Below are 13,418 nucleotides of genomic sequence, written 5' to 3'. Positions count from 1 at the left end.
AGAATAACAGCACAATTCGAAGACCATAGTCAATGTCACTGAACTGTGCATGTAGAAATTTTTGAAATGGTGTATCTTTGGCTGTGTGTATTCTCACTAAAAAAAAAAAAAGGCTGAGAAGTTAGAGGGTTGATATGTTGTGGGGTTGTTAACCAATGTCATAAAACAACATGTGTACTTCTGTTTCATGAAAAACTATTTGTTCTGTAAGTCTTCACCTGAAGTACAATTAAAAAAAAAAAAAAAGGAAAAGAAAATTAAAGAAGGGCAAAAGATTTTAACACGCCCTTCATGAAAGAAGGTAACCAATAGTCAATAAGCAAATGAGAAGGTGGTAAAAGTTATTGCTCTTCAGAGAAATGAAATTAAAATCACAGTGAATGCTGTGTAAACTTTCACCAAAAAAACACAATAAAATATTATTTAAATAAATAAATAAATAAATAAAGATGAAGGATACTATTAAACCTAGAAGCCGTTACACAATGCCTTGATCCTTCAGAATCTTTATTAATTTATTCAACATTTCCTGAGATGGACCATCATTATCATAAATGAAGAAACAGGCCAAAAAGTTGCATTTTGTTCCAAAGAACACAAAACAGGAAACCAATGATGAAGTTTGGATACATTTAAATTGACTATTATAACACATATACTGAAATCTAGGAAAAAAATTCTAAATATTCTCTGAACCTTGAGCCTTTATTCTGAGAATGATCAAAACAAATATGTTTGGACAATATTCACCAGGAAGAAATTAACAAATTATTAATCCATAAGAGACTTCAAATAATAGTAAATTTTTTGGAAAACTGAACTGGTACAAAACCAGTATGCATGTAAACATAATGAGTCCCCTCCAACAATATTATCAAAGATGTAAAGATTTTTGGAATACTGAGGAGGAGACACCAGACAAAGTATTCATCTCGTACTTAAAAATGCACAATAGACTCAAGATTACTGATTCTTATAAGCATGTCTAATGTTATGGTCCACCAAGACTATCAAGAGGGGCTTCATGAGTTGAGTATGGAAAACACAATTAAAACAGTGGAAATAGGATACAGAATAAACAGAAGAGGGAATTAATGTTTTTAGCTACTGTATCTCTACTATTTTAGCCAGAAACATCATTACCCAAAGCAACAGTCCTCAAAACCAAAACAGCATAAGTAGAATTGTTGTAGCAAATTCATGGTACCTAACCATAGACAAAAGTAAAAAGCAGAGTATAGTCATGAGAAATCATCAACAAAAACTTTTTTATCTATCTCTGTAATATTCCTTTAAAAGATTTCGTGGAATTTCATATAACGAAGAAAAAAGAAAACTTAAAAGAAACAAAGAATTATGAAAACATGTAACAGCAACAGCTAAAAATTTGTAATGCATACTGTGTGCCACAGGACAGTCGAAGTTCTCCTCATAAATTAACTCACTAAGCTGTCTTAACTATGTTTGAGATTGGTACTATTTAATTCCCTTTTTATAGATGAGAAGAACTAAAGCTCAGAGAGATGAAGAGATTTCCACAGAAACACAAAGCAATTAAGTAGCAGAGCTGGGATTTGAACTAAGGCAGCCCGGCTCTACTAACTCACTAGAAACATTGCTTACAAAAGTGTCCACATCACCTGCAAAGATTTTCCTTACCTAAAAGTAAAATAAAGCAATAGCAGTAAAACACACGCTGAGTTTGGTTCTGATGGAAGCCACACAATCTCATGACTTCTGTTAGAGTTTAGAATTTAAGAGCCAGAAGCAGTATTAGCATAGATTGAACAGTTCTATTACTAAGAACTAACTATAAGAATGTATCCTTTAAGAAGTATTTGCTTCCATAAAAGCAAGAGGAGCAAGATTTCAGCCAATGACAAGGAAAAGGAAGAATGCACAAGTTAAAGTTTTTGTTTTTTGTCTGGAAAGAAAAAAAAATAATAGAAGGAGAAAGATATAGAAATACATATAAGCCTTATGTTCTGTTAATGGGATGGACCTATTTTCTACAAAATAAATTTATAGGGAAATGAAAGAAAATATCCACATATTTCTAAATCCCAAAGGAATAAGTTATATCTGAGAAATCTGTTTTTTATGTATTCAATAAAGGGATCATTTATCACAACCATGTAATAAAAATAGTACGGAAGCAAAGTCCAACGCAACAATTCCTTGCAGAGCTTAGAACCACCCTGCACAGTCATATCTAAAATCTCTTCCTTGTTTTTTCTAAATATATACACTATGCTATCTGCATCAAGCAAAGCCAAGAGATATTTTACAGTAAATAAAGTATGTCTTCTTGTGGATCTGAAAAATTATAAATATACCAATTGAAAACTGCAGTGTCATATTTCACTTTCAATATGACTAAGAAAGCAAGATTGTCCACTTAGTAAATTTAGATGTGCTGAGTCTTTAAAAGCCTTCAACAGTTTAGGAAATGATTTATTTGTATTGAAAACCACAACTTTCATACAATTAGCTTACCTAGGAAAGCATGGGGAAGGGTGGGTAGCAGATTAGAGATTCTATTTTTTACAACCAATAAAGTAAGTTGAGAAAAAAGGCTAAAATCACGAAGAAACCAATTTAAAGCAATTACCAGTGGACTGCTAATGAAAAAATAATCTAGCACTAGTCAGCTAAAGTAAATATAGTAACAGACAGTTGAAATAAACATTTTCCAAATACCAAAAATAGGCAATATAAAGGGCAAAATGTCTATATACACCTCTTCAAAGTCAACACAAATATTTCCTAAGAGATTTTTTTTTCCAATTTTTGTTCCGCTACTTCAAAAAATATAATGTTATACTAACAAGCAAGGGGGAGGGGGAAAGCGCTAAACAACCATACTAAATACAAAACAGTAAGGTGAAGTATGTTTAAATTTATCAACTGAAAAGATCATGCTAATCTCCAACATTTTTTAGGGAAGCATGCTTATAAAGCCATGATTTTCAAGAAAGGAGAAGAGACCGACTTGCCTTGATACGTTTTCTGGAATGTATTCTAGGACTGGATATCCATCACTTCTTCTCGACGGCAAGTCACCGTGTGATTTCCATGACTCCACTAAAGTGCTGACGGGAGGAAATGAACTCAGGTGTTGGAAAGACTGGTCTCTAGCAGATCGTGATAAAGATATTGTACCTTGAGCACCAATCCTGTAGTGAAAGGACTGTCCACCTGAATTCACACCAACAATGGCGGATGAAGGGATGCTAGTCTCTGGGTAATAGCTCCCATCATCTGGTTCTTGTTTAATCCCCATTGAGAATTCACTGCCTTCACAGTTACCATCAAAGCCTGGCACAGGTGGTCCTAAAATTCCTGATAGAGAATAATAGTCTTTATCATCCATAAAGGAAAAATATGAGCCATCCATAAACGGAAACGGGTTTACTGTTGGATTCCCTTTAAAAGAGGTACCTGAACATGAATGCTTGGTGGATTCTTGCTTTATTGGTACTGAAAATGGGGAATCAGGATTTATTTTGCTATTTCCTCCTAGACACGGGCTGCTGAAAGCTCCGTCTGGTTCTGGTTTTATGTACTGGACAATGTTGAGCTGACCAGCCACACCATTTGAGATGACATTCTCTCCTTCCTCAGTCTTAGGAAAAGGGGCCTCTGGAGCACCTTTCTCATGTGTGTCTGGACTAGGAACCATATCCCGAGTTGCACTGGATCCAACAGGGGTGCCAGAAGCAGCGTAGCTGAAGGTGCTGTTTACAGGGCTACAGATAGATCCCACAGTACTGGCTGCAGGGCTGGAAAGCGTGGATCTGTTATTTGTGTTGGAAGGGCTGGAAACAGAGCACCGTGAGTTGTTGATATTCGCAGGGCTAGACACAGAAGATCGCAGGGTAACGTTATTAGGACTGGATACCGGAGACTTTACACTGCAGTGACTCGGAGGGCTGGAAATTGGGGACTTCATGCTACTTAATGGACTTGAGAGAGGAGAGCCCACGTTGCTAGCGTGTGCAGGGCTATGTGACCTGGAGCCTCGGTTTTCCACATTAGGGGAGCATGTCAAAGGAGTCCCCTGGGTGATCGGGCTATGCACTGCGAAACTGCCGAAGCTGGTCGTGGTGGACGACACAGAGTTGATTCCAGCAGGGCTGCAAACTGATGATGTCATGTTCAGAGGGCTACAGATGGATGGGCTCTTCTCATGACACATGATAGGGCTTTTCACAATGGCACGCATGACTCCACCATTGACACAGCTCCCAGGGTCAGACATAAATGATCTCAAGGGCCTGCTCACGCTGCTGAGTGTGGAAGGATGGTGGCCATTTTCTTTGTAAAATTTCACCAGCTGTTCAACATTTTGATAAATCTTCGCTGGACTCACACTTCCTTGCTGATTCTGCTGATCACAGGTGTAGTCAGCATCTCGTATGGAATCCATATATAAGCCCATGGACTCAGCAACAGTCGCTGAGAGTTCCTTAGATTCTAACTCAGTTTTAATATCAGATGTTAAAATCCCGGACCGATTACTGTCTTGCTGGAGGCAAGGGAGGAGTTCATGTTTTTCTTTGCTGCTTCCTTGAGTACTGTTGTTTGGAATAGCACCGGAAACACAGCTTACGTTGACAATCTCCATGTATTTATTCTCATCGGTCCTCTCTGTAGGTCCCAGGGAAGTATGCTCCACAGACTGAGAAACTTGACTCCACCGTCTTTCCATTTCTAGATCTTCAGGGGGACTGTGGTATCCTTTGGCCTCCATAGCTAACAAATAAATTTATATTAAAAAATAAAAATTAAATCGAAGTCAGTTATAGCACTATTACTCTAAAAGACATCCTAAAATTAATTTACTAAGCTAGAAAATATATGTTCTACTTATTATAAACAGTATTTCTAGTTAGATTAAAAACTATTACCTTCTAAGGTATTGATATAATAGAGTACAAACCTGTTGCGAAGCCAGAACGATGGGGAGCAATCATATTTTATAAAACTATTTTGCATCTAAATACAAGTAACACGTTTGTTATAATATAGCCTTTAGTGTTTGCGAAGAATATTTACGAATATTAATTTCTGTAATAGAGTAATCCTGGGAATTGATAAAGCAGACAAAAGAGGAAACTGAGGACTTGCTGTGGTGGGTGACTTGCCCGATGTCAAAAACATCATAAGTAACAAAGCCAGGTTTAAAACTAAGTCTTCCGACTCCAAAGCCTTTGGAGTCTCTGGATCATATGGAAGCTGCCTTCCATATCTAATATATGACTTTATTAAAAACTTTTATTTGTATCAATAAGAAAATGCAATTAATGTTATCATTTCCAAATATAAACTTGCCAAGGGAATTATCATAGAAAAAATAATTTAAGAATTATCTTTAAAATAAGAAGACTTCCTTAAGCTAGAGTAGCAATGATAATAATTTACTACCAATTACGAGATGTAACCATGCATATATCCTGATGGATGAGAATGCACCACAGCTCTGAGAGGCAATAGGACAATCAAGAAATTCAGAACTCCTCTCCTCTGCGTTTCAACACCAGCAACGACTTTGACATGCATCCTGACCTAGTGGTACCCCCGACAGAAGGATTCCCAACAGACATTTTCACTCTCAACAGTAAAAATATGAAGGAAATTTGGGATGAGTCCCCATAATTTAAGCATTTGTTCATTCAACAAACATTTACCAAGTGCTTACTACATCCTGAGCCTGTGAGCAGTCACTGAATCCATAGTGATAAACAAAACAAACACAGTCGTCATCCTCAAGGTGCCCACAGAGTTGATTTAGATATATAACTATATTCATTGGTCCTATGTACAAATTTATTTCCTGGACAGAATAATAATAATAAGCCTGCATCTGGATAATTATTATGCAGTACATAATTCAATGCTGTATTATAAGCATTTTAGATATATTAACTTATTTAATCCTTACAAATAACCCTATAAGCTCGGTAAAAGCAGTATCCAAATGATGCAACTGGGGAAACTGAGGCACAGGCCCCACAGCTAGTAAGTGGAAGAGCTGGAATTTGATCCCACATCTCTCGCTACATCAGAGTTTCTCAATTTCAGTACTACTGACATTTTGCGTGGGATGATTCTCTGTGGTGGGGGTTTGCCCTATGCATTATAAGATTTTAGCATCAATCCTGGCCCCTACCCACTAGATGCCAGCAGCAATCCCAATCCTCAGTGTGACAACCAAAAATGTCTCCAGGTGTTGGCAAATGCCCCCAGGGGGCAAAATCACCCGACTGAGAACCATTGCTCCAAAAAATACATCTTAAAGAAAATTAACTCAGATTCTCAATAAAATTTCATTTGTATACTTTAATACATAAATCTCCTAAAATCAATATGTGTGCATTTTTCAAATCTTTTCAGGTCTGTAAACCAGCTATGACCTAAAAAAAATTAATGTCCTGATCTAAAAGATGCAGTTTTCTGCAGTTCTGACACAAGCATTGTTTTAGGCCTCTCTCCTTTCCCCCTTCGCCACTCACTCCCTTCATCCGCCCCATCTTCCCTCACTAAAGAGACACTAGCAAGTCCTTTTGCTACAGAACATATGCTAATTAATGCAGAAAAATAATACGATGGCTCTAATAAACAAACTGGCATTAGATATCACAAGACTCTATGCTGAAATTTAAAGCCCAAATTGAGTATTGTAATTACCTCTTACTTTTCTGTATTCTACACTAGATTTTAAGTTCTGAGAAGGTAGAAACTTAATCGATTTTACCACTACATCCCAAGTGGATAGTATAGCACAAATTATAAGAAAAGAAAAAAAAAACTATTATAATCGATACTGAATACTTTGTGAATACTGAAACGTACCAATTAAATAGCATTCTTGTACTTAAAAAATGTCATCCTATGAATTCCTAATCACAAATTAATCACAAAAGAGTGGAAAATAAATCAAATTAGAAAGGCTGAGGTGGTTATCTGGTAATTCCAGCCAAAAAAATTGGTATGGAAGAAAGCCAAATAAGAGTTGAAAAAAAGGGAACTGGGACCTACGTGTCTAATACTGACCCTCTCTACTTGACTGTAAAAACCATTCAGCCATAGCCGTGAATTGAAAATACCTTCTACTTCTAAGTAGAAGCCAATATAATCCTTTAATTTTCATGCAAATGGCCTCCCCCCTCCTCAAACGTAAAGCAACAGCATTACCTAAAAATATTCTCTTCTCCCCATACCAAACTTGAATGGATGGATGGATGGATGGATATACATATATGTATATACATACGTGATATAGTTGTTTACGTCAAATTCATTAAACACCATAAGAAACATGTCCATTCATGTTCAAAACGGGGTATTAGCCACTTCCAACCCTGTTCCTAAGCCCACATTCTACTCTTTGTGAACTGCATCACTCTCTAATCAAATGCCTGGAAGTATCCCTGCCCAGACACCCTTCCTAAAGGCCTCCCATAAACACACTTCCTCCTACTTCCACAGCTACTGCTTCATTCTCTCTCCCCTGGTCTAAGGCAACAGGCCCCTGTGACCTCTCTGCCCTGGTCTGAAGGGGGGATCCCCACCCAGACTCCCCTCCAAAAATCTATCCTCCAAATTGTCATTTGAGAAGGATGATCACCTTATTGCTTTTTTGAAGTATCAGAGTGTAGATCTGCATGTTAACCCCGACAAATTCTACAGTGCAGAATCTATTTACTTTTTAATCCAGCAGTCCCTAACTAATCTTCCATGCACCCTTTTTTCACAGAACACCTAGTAATATCTTGAGGTAGAACTTTCCATCACTGTGTCCTAAAGCATTAGCCATACCCTAGATTTCTGAGGTTATATGATGATCTGAAGAGAATCTATATCAGAGTTGGCGACACAAAGGACAGTCTTAAAGCACTCTACAAGGAAGCACCTTATCAGGTAACATCATGCAACAAATCACAACTTTCCAAGTCCTGTTTGGCTAGCCTTGAACTCTCTTAACTATAACATAATACAGCCTGTATTTCACCACATTATTGACAGGACTATCATTATAAGAACTTCCAAAAAAGCTTTGCTGAAATTTAAAAGTTTCTTTAAAATATTCTCCTGATCTACCAACCTAGTTCACCTCTCAACAAAGCAAACAAAAGTTGGAAACAAACACAACAGGAGGACATCTAGTATCTGCATGGCCGCCACTGCAAACATTTTTTTAAGATTTTTTTTAGAAGATGATTATTGAAAATATTTTATGCTGAACTCTATCGTTTTAATTTGTCTTCTCTTTAAAAATCTAAAGGATCAGTTTAGGAATTTATTTCCTATGTTGTCCAAGAAACCCAGGTTGCCTTTCTGGAACTGATATAATGACCATGCCTTGAGCAGAATCAGTCAACCTGAACTTTCTAGTGAATACTGAAAATACAAGGTGATGAATATGATCCTCATAGAACGGAATATCCAAAGGATAAAGGGAAAGCATTTGTTGCTAAAGTATATCTCACTTATATAAAATCAAGCTTGTCTCCCTCACAGTGGGAATTATAACAGAGACTCTCTTGGGACAAAGGCAAAACCCAATATAATCCTTTAATTTTCATGCAAATGGCTTCCTCCCTCCCCAAACATAAAGCGAGTTTCACCTAAGTAGTACTGATGGAGGTTCTACTTTAAGCCATGTATATGCTCTCAAACACTATTTTTGCTAAGGAAAATTTAACTAAAATTCTATCTTTTACAGTCTGTGTTAAGTTGCCCTTTTCCAAAAGGTAGTAGTTTTCTCAGGAATATTAGCAAAGAACCTTTTCAGTTTGTATTTTATCTGAAAATACTTTCACTTTTAATATCCCCTCCAACATAGACCTATCTTAAACGCATCATTTTCTATAGTTCTTTCACTACAATCTGGCATTTTAAAGACGGACCCTTAAGAATTTCACAATCATCACTAGATTGCATACTTGTAAAAGTTCACTGTAACTATTTTTCTGCCATCTGCACTACAGAACTATTATTATGTTTCCCTCTTTTATAGATGAAGTAAATGATAGAAAGCTGCCCAAGGTCACTTAACAGAGCAGGAAAACCAGTTAAAGCTAAGCACACCTGATTTCTGTTCACTCACCTAATTCACTGAGCACCTGATCTTTCGAAAATCCCCAAACAAAACTGTTTCCACCTTATAGAAAAAAACTCCCCTTTAGACTTTTTTTTTTTAAAAAAACTCCTCTCCTCAAGCACTTCTGATACTATGCCATGATGTCAAACATAAAACTTCACAGCAGGACTTCAAAAACGGAGAATGCTGTTATCATTACTATGTAGATATCAATAACAGCACCTAGAAAAATGGCAATACAAAATGCTGAAAAGCAATTTGATGCATTTGAAATTCAGCGGTCTTAAAACTTATCTGCCACCAAATAAAAGTTTCCCTAAGTACGTTATAATAAATACTTAAGACTGATGGTGATGTAAACAATTAGGATTTAAACTTGGTTATTTTCATATTAAGTAGGAAGGCAGGCACCTAAATTCAGTACTAGGATAAGGATACCACCAAAAGAAGCTTCATCCCCTTCTCCTCTGCCCTTAGAATTCCAAGTGATGCCAAGGAAATCCTAGCCTCTCTCAGGAGTTTCGTGAATACTAGAGAACGGGAAAAGCACGAATCTCCAGAGCCCCTTTCACAGAGGATCTATCAGGATCTGGATCTCCTTCAACTGCCCTTATTCAGCTATACCTCTGGCTGAGATGTGGGAGCTTCCGCAATTAATACGGGGAAGAAATATTATTTAAACGTCCTTTAAAAATTGTACGCGGAAAATGATCGAAAATTCATCTTCGGGGAAAGGGAAGGGTGGCAGACCTCCCACTGCCAAAGGCGATTCAAAACTGCTCTTTAGGAGGCATTTATGTAAAGTGGTCAAACTTTCCCAAAATAGTCCTCTGGCGGCCAAAGAGGGAAAAAAGTAGAAAAAACAAAACAACAAGCACACAGCACCATACTGACTGTGCCTCCGAAATTACGCAGCCACTTCTCCCTGCAAAGTGCACGCTCCCGCGCCGCGGCCGCACGCCGCGCCAGACAAGCGGCGCCCCGCCGCGCGCCCCTACACACCTGCTTCGGCCGGGGTCCGTCTCTGGGCGTCTACCTGTTGCAGCGCTCGTAACCGCCACGACACTCCTGCAGCGGAGCCCCCCTAAATCCATCCACATCCAGGCCAGCAAGTGCCGCTCTCCCTGCAGCGGGAGAGCCCAAGGCAGCAACGCTCTTGCACCCAGGTGACTGCACGAGCTTCCTCTGAGCAGCCAGAAGTTGGCTCGCGTCTCCCCGGCCCAATGACACCCCGGGCACGGAGGGGCGGAGGAGGGGGCAGGGCCAGGGCGGGCAAAAGAGGGAGGGAGTGAAGAAGAGAGAGAGGGAGGGCGCAAACCCGGTGGGGGGGAGTGGGCCAGCTGGAGGGCCGGCCCTTTTAAAAGCGGGTCACATGTCCAGATAAAGTTCAGGTTGCTAGCCCGCCCCCCTGCGCCCTTCCCATTGGCCTGGAGAGAAGCAAGGCTCCACGCTGCACGGGCCAGACGGGCTTCTCATTGGACAATCTGGGTTGTCAGTCAGCAAGCGGGCGACATGACTGCTACAAACTTGCTGCGACACAGCCTGGACTCGACAGCTCCCTTAAAGCCGCAGCAGCGCTTGGCGCTTCGGGTGCCGGGCAGCGGCTACTCCAGGCTCCAGCCAGTTGCTCCTCTCCGCCCCCTTTGCTCGGCCACCCCCAAACTTGCTCACGCCCACCTGGCCCACCTCCTGGCTGACCCCATCATTTCTGGAGAGATGTGAAAAGTGTGGCGACGCGGAAGAACTCCGTCTTTTCCGCAAGCAGTCTAGGTGTAGTCCCCTCACGCTCTCCACCTGCAGCGCCAGGTGAGCGGCAGCCCTGGCACTGGCGCCGCGCAGTGTCAGCGCGCAGGAGAGGGCTCCGGGTGGGCTTCACCGACCCCCAAGGTTCCTCTCCCTGCCCCTTTCCTCCGTCTCTGGAGTTACCTCTCAGCCGAGCAGCCACATCCTCCCCTGCCAGAGAGCAAGAGGATCAGATCACGTTCCCACTCGGATTTGAATTTCCTTGTTTTAACCATGCAGGAAAAGCTCTTTAAATACCTAACCCCACCCCCCAACCAAAAAAAAAAAAAAAGCGCAGAGTCAAGAACTGCTGCTCTCCTTCCTTATAATTTTGTTGCTGTACTTACTACTTTAGTATTGGATTTTTCCATTAGTTCTATTTGAAAGAAAACTTACCGTCAAAGATTTTCACTTCTTTAAAATGGGGGCGGGGTGCACATAATCGGGGGAAACATACAAGAGAGGGGAAGGATCCAAATTGTTTTCGAAGTATCGAGTGTCTGCAAAAAGAAATTTCGGTTTTCTTACAACCGCCCCCACCTCGACTCTCCTCCCTCCCACCCAAACGCTGCAGTTACTAAGCAAAAGGATGGGCTTCTTAACTTTCATTTCTAAGGACTTTTATGCACCACGTATTAGGCTCCGTTTTAGGTTCCTGGCTGGCCCGGAGTCAGGGACAGTGACGTACACACCTAAATCTAGTCCCCCGGCCCTGGGCGACCCGCAGCCCGGCGGCCGAAGCTGTGCAGCCTCTCCCTGCACCTTTGCTCCGCACCCGCCAAAGCCGAAGAGGGGGACACCCCACGCCCAAATGCCCCTCTTCTCCTTACAATTAAGCTTCGGGATTCTCGACCCCTAACAAGGAAACTCGAACTGTCAGCCGCTCCAGGTTGGAACTCCCCGGCGAACTGGTCCCAATCCCCGGCTCCGGTGCCCAGCAGTCCCTGCCGAGCGTCCCAACTTTCTCGTGGGGCCCGCCGTCACGCGCGCTCTCCTGACCAGGCGAGCAGTAGGGCATCGATCGCACCCTGGCAGAGGGCGGGCCGCGGCAGGAGCGAGGGGAGTCCCGGACCTAGCGCCCAGGGACAATAGGCGGCGACGGCGGCTCAGCCTGTGCTGCCTAATTATTCATTATTAAAGGAACGGACGTGTCTCTTTTACTAAGTTTTTACCTCCTTTGGGGAGGGCCGGTCTTGCCCTGGATCTCAGCTTCTTGCAAAATCTAGGTTAGAACCGTGCAGGGGTAGCCGCCACGACCAGTCGCCCGCCACCCAGCACCCCTGCCACGAGGCGGCCCGGCGGGCACCTCGTCTCCTGCCCGCAGCCCACCTCCACTCGCCACCCCGCGCCCTCTGCACGGACTCTGCCTTCCTCAGGGCCGCCCCCGCGCTCTCCGGGCCCCCTCCCGCCGCCTCCCGCCGCTGTCTACGCAAAGTAACTGTCGCTGCACTCACCTTTTCTAGGACATGGTGGGGAGGCTGGCGGGGGATGGGGGGGAGCAGCGAGACTCCCGCCGCCGCCGCCGCCGCCGCCGCCAGCAAGTCCAATATTAGCAGAACAGCGGTGAGGATGGAGAGGATGATAATCCCAGCAGTCGCCCTACTGACGGTGGGTAGAGCAATAGAGCAGTGGTGGTGTTACCCGCTAGAGGCGGCGAGGCTGCGGCGCCAAATCGCGCACAGGGGGCCGCGGGCGCCCGCTCGCCCCCAGCAGCTGCGGTCAAGCTCAGGCAGGGCCCCGCTCGCCTGGCTGCTTGTCCGCCCAGCTTTGAAGACTGCAGCCTTGGGAGCCGGGAAGTCCGGCGGGACGATCCCGCGCCGGCTGCCCAGTGGCGCGGCTCTCCGCGCCCCCTCCCTAGGCCTGGGATGGCAGATGACAGCTCGGGCGGCAGAGTGTGTGTGTATGTGTGTGTGCTTGTGTGTGTGTCCGCGTGTGTGCGTGCGTATGAGGGGGCGGCCGAAGGGGAAGCCCGCTGCGCCGGGGCCCCCTCCCCGGGGTCACACCCTCACCGGCGGGGAGGAGGCAACACAGCGTCCAGCCGCCCGCTCGTGGAAAAGGAGCTGGGGGCGCCAGTGGCCGTCCGCTCACCGCAGCCACTGGCAGCAAGGAGGCCGAGGGAAAGGAACCTAAATGCACGCAGGTCCTCCCTGCCCCTCCCCACGGCTCCCCAAAGTCCGGCCCTGTCTTCGTGTCCCGGCCTCAGGTGCAGGTCCTACCCGCGCGGAAAGGCGTGGGCTGGGGAGCAGGCGCGGGGGGCGGAGGGAAAAGTTTCTTTTCCTCCTCCCTCTCTTCCTCTGCTGCCCACCCGCTGAGGCAGCTCTCTCCCCGCCAACCTGCTCGCCACACCTCTGCCCCACCCCCACCGTGGTGGGGGCACCGAGGAAGGACTAGGTGTCTGCGCGCGGGAGCGTAGGGGGACGGTGGGGAGGCTCGGCCGCCGCGGCCGGTCCCAGCGCTCTGACAGCGGCACAGACGCCGGCGGCCGCAGCTCCGCAGGGCTAGCAAGGAAGGGGCCGCGCGCCAGGCCCCC

At 43.9% G+C, this 13,418-nt stretch overlaps 1 protein-coding gene across 1 annotated transcript in view; it reads right to left on the bottom strand.

Moving 5' to 3' along the window:
• The window catches only part of NR3C2 (nuclear receptor subfamily 3 group C member 2), a 371,722-nt gene extending 361,257 nt beyond the window's left edge, over positions 1 to 10,465 (bottom strand). Inside the window, exons 1-2 of the mRNA XM_012556240.2 lie at positions 10,109 to 10,465; positions 2,997 to 4,755 (exon numbers count right to left, since the gene is read on the bottom strand). Coding sequence (XP_012411694.1) covers positions 2,997 to 4,753 — 1,757 coding nt within the window. The 5' untranslated portion in view covers positions 4,754 to 4,755; positions 10,109 to 10,465. The remainder of the gene's footprint in view (positions 1 to 2,996; positions 4,756 to 10,108) is intronic.
• Between the last annotated feature and the right edge of the window lie 2,953 nt (positions 10,466 to 13,418).

Source organism: Trichechus manatus, unplaced genomic scaffold (genome assembly GCF_000243295.1).
Source record: "Trichechus manatus latirostris isolate Lorelei unplaced genomic scaffold, TriManLat1.0 scaffold00059, whole genome shotgun sequence".
Lineage (NCBI taxonomy): Eukaryota > Metazoa > Chordata > Mammalia > Sirenia > Trichechidae > Trichechus > Trichechus manatus.
This window is presented reverse-complemented; position numbering and strand designations above follow the sequence as displayed.